Genomic DNA, 8887 nt, shown 5'->3' with positions numbered 1-8887 from the left:
ACTAGCAATCACAGCATTGTAAGAGGGGGACAGTTGAACCCGGAGGCTCCGCCCCTGTTTAATGATGGACGATTTCTTTTCACAAAGATGGCCTCCTTTACTCCTCTCTCAAACCATCGTTCCTCTCTGTCCAGGATGTGAACATCTTCATCCCTGAAAGAGTGACCGCTGGCCTGGAGATGAGTGTAGACCGCAGAGTCCTGGCCTGATGATGTTGATCTTCTGTGCTGGTCCATCCTTTTGGCCAGTGGCTGTTTAGTTTTCCCCGATGTAAGACTGATCACCCTCCTGACACTGAACAACATACACAACATTACTCTGTTTGTGCCGGGGGACTGGATCTTTGGGATGAACCAGTCTTTAATGTATTTTGGGGTTTAAAAGCCACTGGGACGTTATGTTTAGAAAATAAACGTCTCAGTTTCTCTGATACCCCCTCAACATATGGAATGACCACTGGTCTGGGTCTGGGTTCCTCCTTTTCACCTGATGCTGACTGGTGTTAAGATATTTATCTAGACTGGTCCTGGGGGTTTTGATCTGCTCAGAGAAGGGAATATAATGAAATCATGACCTGGTTCTGACTGGGTTAAACTGGGCCAGCAACTCTAAAAAGAGTCTCCCAGGGATTCAATACTTGTTAAGGAATAGAGTTTATCTTTGCTTGCTACATCATGCAGAAAAGCTTTTGAAACACCGTGTCATATTTCCTTTCACGTCATAACCACATAAGATCCATTGAGATCACACTTAGTCACGCCCCCTCATACACGTGACAGGTTGCGCTCCAACTTCTGTAGAGGAGGAGTCTAGGACCCTATAAATGAATAATGACACGGGACATAGGCCCTTCCGGTTTTATGATTGCGTCATAGAACGGAGAGGCCAGCGCTCTAAACTGTAACCTTTTCCTCCTTTGATTTAATTAGGCCCGAGCAGCGAAGCGCTGCGAAGGTCTATTGTAATCACTCAGTTCATTATGCCCGAGCAATTTTTCTGTCAAATGAATTGGCCTTTTGGGGGCCTTAACATATCCCAAAACTCACCAAATTTGGCAGATGCATCAGGACTGGTGAAAAATTCTGTATTTTGAGGGCATCGCAAAAATCGCAACAGAAACAGATCAAGAGCGTCACCTGGAAATTTTCTGAATACCCTCCGCATTAACCTTAGTTTGTCGTAAAATCATGAAATTTGGTACACTTGTCCAACTCCCCAAGATGCACAGAAAACCCTCTGCCACCAACGTTGTACGATAAAGAGGAAGGCGGCCATTTTGGAATGCCGTCCCAAATTTCACACCTTTTTGGCGGTTTACAGCCTCCGCATTTGAACAAACTCCTCCTAGGGATTTCACTCAACTGCTTTCAAACTTGGCCATTTTGTTCAAAAGGCACGGGGGATGAAAAGTTATCAAAACTGTGCGGTTTTTTTTTTTCAACTTGAAGTCCATGTAGCCTGGATCTTCCCTTGCTTCTTCAGGAACCGGTCTTTCTTGGCGATGTTCGCGTTTCTTTTAGACAGATGTTCGTTAATGTAAACGTCCGGTCCTCTCAGCTTCTTCCCTTGTTTTAGCAACTCTGCTTGATGTTTAATGCTGACAAACCTCATAATGATGGCTGGTTTGTCATTGCTGCTCCTCCTGGGCAGCAGATGACAGGCTTCGACGATGTTCTTTTCAACTTCTATTCCCTTGGACAGGAGAAAAGAAGTCACCTGTTGCTCAACGGAATCCGACAATTTCTCATCTGCAGTCCCGCTACCTCCGCTGTAACCGCCCGTGCATACGTGCGAGGTTTAACACGCAGGCCGGTGATGATTACGTTGTTCTTTTGCGTGTACTGCTCCAGTTCCGACACGGTTCTCCAAGAATGTTATGCGTTTGTCTTTTTCAGCATTATGAAGTTTAAGTGATTTAACCCCATCAACTAAGTCCAAGATCATTTTCTGCTGAAGCCTGACAGCAGAGACCTCCTCTGACAGGAAGTCCAGCGCCTTTTTAATATCGTCCAAATCCTCCATTGCCTGATTCTTTTTTGGTCCCATCTCGAACACTTTTCAATGTGCCTGAATATTTTTCAGATATTCACCAATTATTATTAACAGAGGGCATAAATATTGTTCCCTTTGTTCAGCTACCAACACACTTCAACATGCTTCACGCTTCAGTTGTTGCTGCCACGTCAGCTGTCCGTTCACGTCATAAGGTAAAATAATATCTACATAATCTAAATAAAGTAATTGCAGTAAGTAAAATTAACCCTTGTTTTTTTTACATATATAATAATGCAAGCAACAAGTTCATTTTGTCAAATGAAGAACTATGATTTCTGTTTTTTTTTTGTTATATCACGACATTTATCGTTATCGTCAGAATGTTCTGAAATATCACAATATTATATTTGAGCCATATCGCCCACCCCTAGTTGGAACTTATATAACCTTTGCAAAATGACCTTGGTGTTGAATGTTTAGGTGTTTGATGAGCTCATATTTCCAAACCTTCGACATTCTAACTCAGCCTACAAACTTGTTCTACAATTTGTTTTGAACCTGAGCTCAGCAGCTAACCTTACTTTAACATTTACTGAAGGAAATCTGCACAATGTGTAAGTCTAAACACTGTTTAAGAGATATAGAATAAGCAACATGCATTCTGCAATAAAGCTTACTTGTCTTCTTTACATTTGCATTCACCTGACATTTGGACATGTGTCTGTCTCTTACATCTGATTGAATGAATGACTGAAGTCAACAGTCTGCTTGGTAAGTCAGTAAACTGTGGTTTTACATGTCTTCTGTAAGATCAATCCAAACAAGTCTAACTACACTTGTGTTTGGTTACAAATACCAATATATTTTTTTGGGGGGAAAGCAGTAATCAAAAATGAAAAATGTTTAGAAAATAGTTAGAGAATAGAAAATAATTGGTTACCCTTCTAAGAGGTCCATTGTAGAAGTGACAATCTCAGCATACAGCAGGGTGTGCCCAAGATGGCTGGTCTGCAGATTTTTGGAATAAATCTCCATATCGAAGTGGTCAAATTCCTGGCACTCTGTGATCAAGGCCAGGCAGCCCCCAGGAAGGGCGTCATCACAGAGTTCAGAAGAGGACACCATTTTGAAAGAGGCCTTGGAGAATCTAAGGACGTTATCACAATCTGCACATGTCTGGAGCCACTTCAGGAAGATATTCCTGGCCTCCTGTGTGGAACATAAAAATTAGCATCTGAAGTTATTCCATTATTAATAAAGCTGTTATAGTACATTAGTCTTGTCAAGTGTTGGATCTGGCCATCAAAACCATGATATTTAAAAATTACTTTCATTAGCGGTACAACCAAAGTAAAGTAAAAATTGTTTTTATATTTATTTACTTTTAAACCAGTTTGTCAAGAAGTGTTCAGATGTAAAGACAAAAATAAATAACTCAATAAATAACAGGTACTAAGGTTTGACACAAACCAGCCACTAGGGACCACAAGCCAGTGTATCTCGCCCAGGTAAAAGGTGAGGGTTGTGTCAGGAAGAGCATAAGACGTAAAACAATTTTCCCTAAACTATAATGCTAGTTCATCAATGCGAAACCATATCGGACTGGTCGAGACCCGGTTAACAATGGCAACCACCGGTGCTGTTGACAAACAGGGTGCCGGTGGAAATTGTGCCACTGTTAGTCGAAGAACACGAGGAAGGAAATGTGTCGGGTGTAGAGATATACATGCATGCCTGACTTTGAAATTGTTATAACATTCAATTATTTTTCTGATAATTGGAACAAAGTTCATTCTGTAAAGATGTCCCTTAAATAAAAAAAGGAAATTCCTCTCTCTTAAAGAACAACAACTGAGACATTACACCCCCCCACCCCCGTTTCAGACCTGGGACAGTTTAAACCTTTTCTCAGCATCCCTAAGTCTGGAAAATGTCCAAAAGAGACTTATGGTTTGCAAAGACAGCCAAATTACCTGATCCATCTGATAATATCTGAAAGCCCTTTCTGTGAACCCAAAACGGATGTTTTGAGTTAGTACATATCACACAGGAAATTCTGGTATCACCTTGTACCAACATCCAACAAACGACTGTAAATCAGGCTGATAACAGAAAAGCCTTGTCCCTGTTGAAAGAATTCCTTTGCAGTCCGACACCTAAGTCCCTCTATTCTGCATGCAGAAAACTGACAGACTTTTATTCACATTCTGGAAAGTAATGTTTTCCTGTAATGAAAGAATTGTTTGCTGGGAACAACTAGTAACTTGGCTTGTTTCTCTTACAGCTGACCGGAATACATGTAGCCAAAAGTTTGCAAACTTGTTTTCTGTTTACAAGGTTAACAACGTGTTTTATTGGTTTATAATCTCACAGTTGGCAGAAGTGTCACATTTTTTTCTTTGATGACATTTTCAACAGAGCAGATTAAAATAATACTTTATTTAGTTGATAAAAGTCCGGCCCTTTCATTCTGATTGGTTCAAATCGACCACCCTTTCAAGTTAGAGGTGTGGTTGAAAGTTGCAGTCTGAGGAAGACCCTCAGATGAAGAGGAGAGATGAGAAGTGAAGAAAAGTGAAGAAGAGGAGAAGTAAGCTCTTAGGACTCAAACAACCTACTTACAGTGCCTTGCGAAAGTATTCAGCCCCCTTGAACTTTTCAACCTTTTGCCACATTTCAGGCTTCAAACATAAAGATATAAAATTTTAATTTTTTGTGAAGAATCAACAACAAGTGGGACACAATCGTGAAGTGGAATGAAATTTATTGGACGTGTCAAACTTTTTTAACAAATAAAAAACTGAAAAGTGGGGCGTGCAGTATTATTGGGCCCCCTTGCGTTAACACTTTGTAGCTCCGCCTCTTGCTGCAGTTCCAGCTGCAGTTCCAGCTGCAAGTCTCTTGGGGTTTGTCTCCATCAGTTTTGAACATGGAGACACTGAAGTTCTGCCCATTCTTCCTGCAGAACAGCTGGAGCTCAGTGAGGTTGGATGGAGAGCGTTTGTGAACAGCAGTCTTCAGCTCTTTCCACAGATTCTGGATTGGATTCAGGTCTGGACTTGGACTTGGCCATTCCAACACCTGGATACGTTTATTTGTGAACCATTCCATTGTAGATGTGTCTTTATGTTTTGGATCATTTTCTTGTTGGAAGATAAATCTCCGTCCCAGTCTCAGGTCTCTTGCAGACTCAAACTGGTTTTCTTCCAGAATGGTCCTGTATTTGGCTCCATCCATCTTCCCATCAATTCTGACCATCTTCCCTGTCCCTGCTGATGAAAAGCAGGCCCAAACCATGATGCTGCCACCACCATGTTTGACAGTGGGGATGGTGTGTTCAGGGTGATGAGCTGTGTTGCTTTTACTCCAAACATATCGTTTTGCATTGTGTCCAAACAGTTGGATTTTGGTTTCATGTGACCAGAGCACCTTCTTCCACATGTTTGGTGTCTCCCAGGTGACAAACTTTAAACAACACTTTTTATGGATATCTTTGAGAAATGGCTTTCTTCTTGCCACTCTTCCATAAAGGCCAGATTTGTGCAGTGTACGACTGATTGTTGTCCTATGGACAGACTCTCCCACCTCAGCTGTAGATCTCTGCAGTTCATCCAGAGTGATCATGGGCCTCTTGGCTGCATCTCTGCTCAGTCTTCTCCTTGTTCCAGATGAAAGTTTAGAGGGACGGCCGGGTCTTGGTAGATTTGCAGTGGTCTCATACTCCTTCCATTTCAATAGGATTGCTTGCAAAGAGCTCCTTGGGATGTTTAAAGCTTGGGAAATCTTTTTGTATCCAAATCCGGCTTTAAACTTCTCCACAACAGTATCTCGGACCTGCCTGGTGTGTTCCTTGGTCTTCATGATGCTCTCTGCACTTTGAACAGAACCCTGAGACTATCACAGAGCAGGTGCATTTATACAGAGACTTGATTACACACAGGTGGATTCTATTGATCATCATCAGTCATTTGGGACAACATTGGATCATTCATAGATCCTCACTGAACTTCTGGACTGAGTTTGCTGCTCTGAAAGTAAAGGGGCCCAATAATAATGCACGCCCCACTTTTCAGTTTTTTATTTGTTAAAAAGTTTGATACATCCAATAAATTTCATTCCACTTCATGATTATGTCCCACTTGTTGATTTTTCACAAAAAATTAAAATTTTATATCTTTATGTTTGAAGCCTGAAATGTGACAAAAGGTTGAAAAGTTCAAGGGGGCCAAATAATTTCGCAAGGCACTGTATATATATATATATATATATATATATATATATATATATATATATATATATATATATATATATATAATAAAAAATATAACCCTTTCCACACACTTGCAATATTCTAAACAATGTTTCTAAACCAGGGCAGCACGGTGGCGCAACTGGTAGAGCTGCTGCCTCTCAGCGAACAGGTCCCTGGTTCAAATCCCTGTCTGGAGGCCTTTCTGGGTGGAGTTTGCATGTTCTCTCCGTGCATACGTGAGTTTTCTTTGGGTACTCCGATTTCCTCCCACAGACCAAAAACATGCATGTTAGGCTGATTGATAACTCTAAATTGTCCCTTGGTGTGAGTGAGAGAGTGAATGGTTGTTTGTCTCGTTTGTCTCTATGTGGCCCTGTGATGGACTTGAGACCTGTCCAGGGTGTCCCCCACCCCTTGCACAGTGATTGCTGGACATGGGCACTGGCAATCCCCGTGACCCAAAATGGAAGAAGCAGATAAAGATAATGGATGGATGGATATTTCTGAACTCTGAACGCTCTAAAAGAGCACAGAATGTCATGATTTCAGCTCTCTGCCTCCTCTGCTTTTTGCCACCTGCAAGCGCTCTTGGCTACACCCACTTCTCTGCTCTGCATGGTGATCAGCTGATCAGCTGCAGCAGGAATTTTATCCTGCAATATGTGCTACACAAAAGTGCAGGAAAAAGCTTTTTCTGTAGCTCTGGGCTGCACAAATGTGCAGCAGGTGGTAAATAATTTAAAATAATTTATTTTAAATAAAAATTCCATGTCGATCATGCGGTTCATCCATTAATCAGCCAGTTGTGTTTCATGTCCAATCTTATTTTGAAAAACCTCGATAGAGCGACTCTACGATGAACAAACTGTGAAGTAGCGAGGGACAACTGTATATGTAAACTTGGATTGAATGTCTGTTGGCAACATATGAACAGCTTGTTGGATTTGTTTAAAGCTCACAGAAAGTAAAAATTACATATTATATTATATGTTATTATGATTATTTTTTAATATAAATTAAATAGTACAGATTATTAAAATGATTGAAATGTTTAATTTGATCATTTTAATAATCTGTACTCTTTTTAATTTATCAGAAATTTCAAAATAAATTATCCTGTACTGAAACCTGTTCTATTTTGTATAGGCTTCGCCCTTTAAGGCTAGTGGGTTTATCCCTTCGAGCGCACCGCAGCACTGAAAACTTTATTCCACACCCACCTACTGAGTGGGCCTCACCCCCGGTCCGTATAAATTACAGTGAGACTGGGTAATCGGCTCCCATTTTTTCTTCAGCCAGCTAGCTAGCACTGTCAGAATAACGAAGGAGGAAAAGTTGTCCAGCTTTGACCGGCACGACCTTTGCTAAGGATGCCTGGGTCTCCGCCACGCCAACCTCCTGCCGTCCCGGTGAGCACTTCCTCCCCGAGGAGAAGCAGAGACGGGCAGCCTTGTTCAAGGTAAGCACCGAGGAGTGCTTTTCCGTGGCGGGCCGCTACCCGCTGGATGATGCCATCGTCGTTTCTAACGATTTTTCCTTGCGGTGAATCGGATGATTCCCTTGAAAAAGGCGTTGTTGGCAGCAGCTCCGCTCAGTGTTTTTTCTGTGGCAGGACGCTATGCGTGGGACAAGGCCACCGCCTTCTTTGATGCAGTCACGCAGTGAATCGAATGATTCTTCCGAGAAAGGCGATGTGGAGCTGCCACCTCCCTCCTGGAGAGCGTAGTGACGGAAGACGAGCGGCCGAGCGGATGCTCAGCTACCTCGGTGCTTCATGTTGTGTCTGAATGGACACAGTGAGGCATAGATTACATCCTACTTCACCTTTAACCCACTAGCGATAGCCTTAAAGGGCGAAGCCTATACGAAATAGAACGTTGGTTACGTACTGTAACCCCAGATTCTATGAGTATAGGCGTAGCCCTTTAAACTCTGGGCCTTACTGGTTCCTAAATGGCTGAAGAAAAAGCTATTTGGGAGCCGATTACCCGCCTCACCGTAATTTATATGGACAGGGGATGAGGCCTACACAGCAGGTGGGCGTGGACTAAAGTTTTCAGTGCTGTGCTGCGCGCGAAGGGATACACACAATAGCGACAGCCTTAAAGGGCTGCACCTATACTCATAGAATCTGGGGTTACAGTATGTAACCAACATTTCAGCTTCTCACTACCAACAGCTGGTGAGAGGCACGTGACGTGAATTTGAACACCTCCCCCACTGGAACCTGTACTGAAAGCATAAAGGGGCACTGTGGAAACGAAAAATGAAGCGGTCCGACTTGTACTGACCCAATAAGGTCCAATAGAAAAAAAAAACCTCCCAGCCTTGTTCATTACTCAAAACCGCAATCATGGGTAAGACTGCCGACCTGACTGCTGTCCAGAAGGCCATCATTGACACCCTCAAGCAAGACGGTAAGACACAGAAAGAAACTGTTGAACGAATAGGCTGTTCCCAGAGTGCTGTATCAAGGCACCTCAGTGGGAAGTCTGTGGGAAGGGAAAAGTGTGGCAGAAAACGCTGCACAACGAGAAGAGGTGACCGGACCCTGAGGAGGATTGTGGAGAAGGGCCGATTCCAGACCTTGGGGGACCTGCGGAAGCAGTGGACTGAGTCTGGAGTAGAAACATCCAGAGC

At 42.6% G+C, this 8887-nt stretch overlaps 1 protein-coding gene across 1 annotated transcript in view; it reads right to left on the bottom strand.

Annotated features, from left to right (window-relative positions):
- Nucleotides 1-8887, bottom strand: part of hlcs (holocarboxylase synthetase (biotin-(proprionyl-CoA-carboxylase (ATP-hydrolysing)) ligase)) — a gene marked incomplete in the record, with an annotated part of 49493 nt that overhangs the window by 23563 nt on the left and 17043 nt on the right. The window contains 1 exon segment of the mRNA XM_037687732.1: nucleotides 2936-3204. Coding sequence (XP_037543660.1) covers nucleotides 2936-3204 — 269 coding nt within the window.

This window comes from Nematolebias whitei, chromosome 14 (genome assembly GCF_014905685.2).
Source record: "Nematolebias whitei isolate Nwh7 chromosome 14, NemWhi1, whole genome shotgun sequence".
NCBI lineage: Eukaryota > Metazoa > Chordata > Actinopteri > Cyprinodontiformes > Rivulidae > Nematolebias > Nematolebias whitei.
This window is presented reverse-complemented; position numbering and strand designations above follow the sequence as displayed.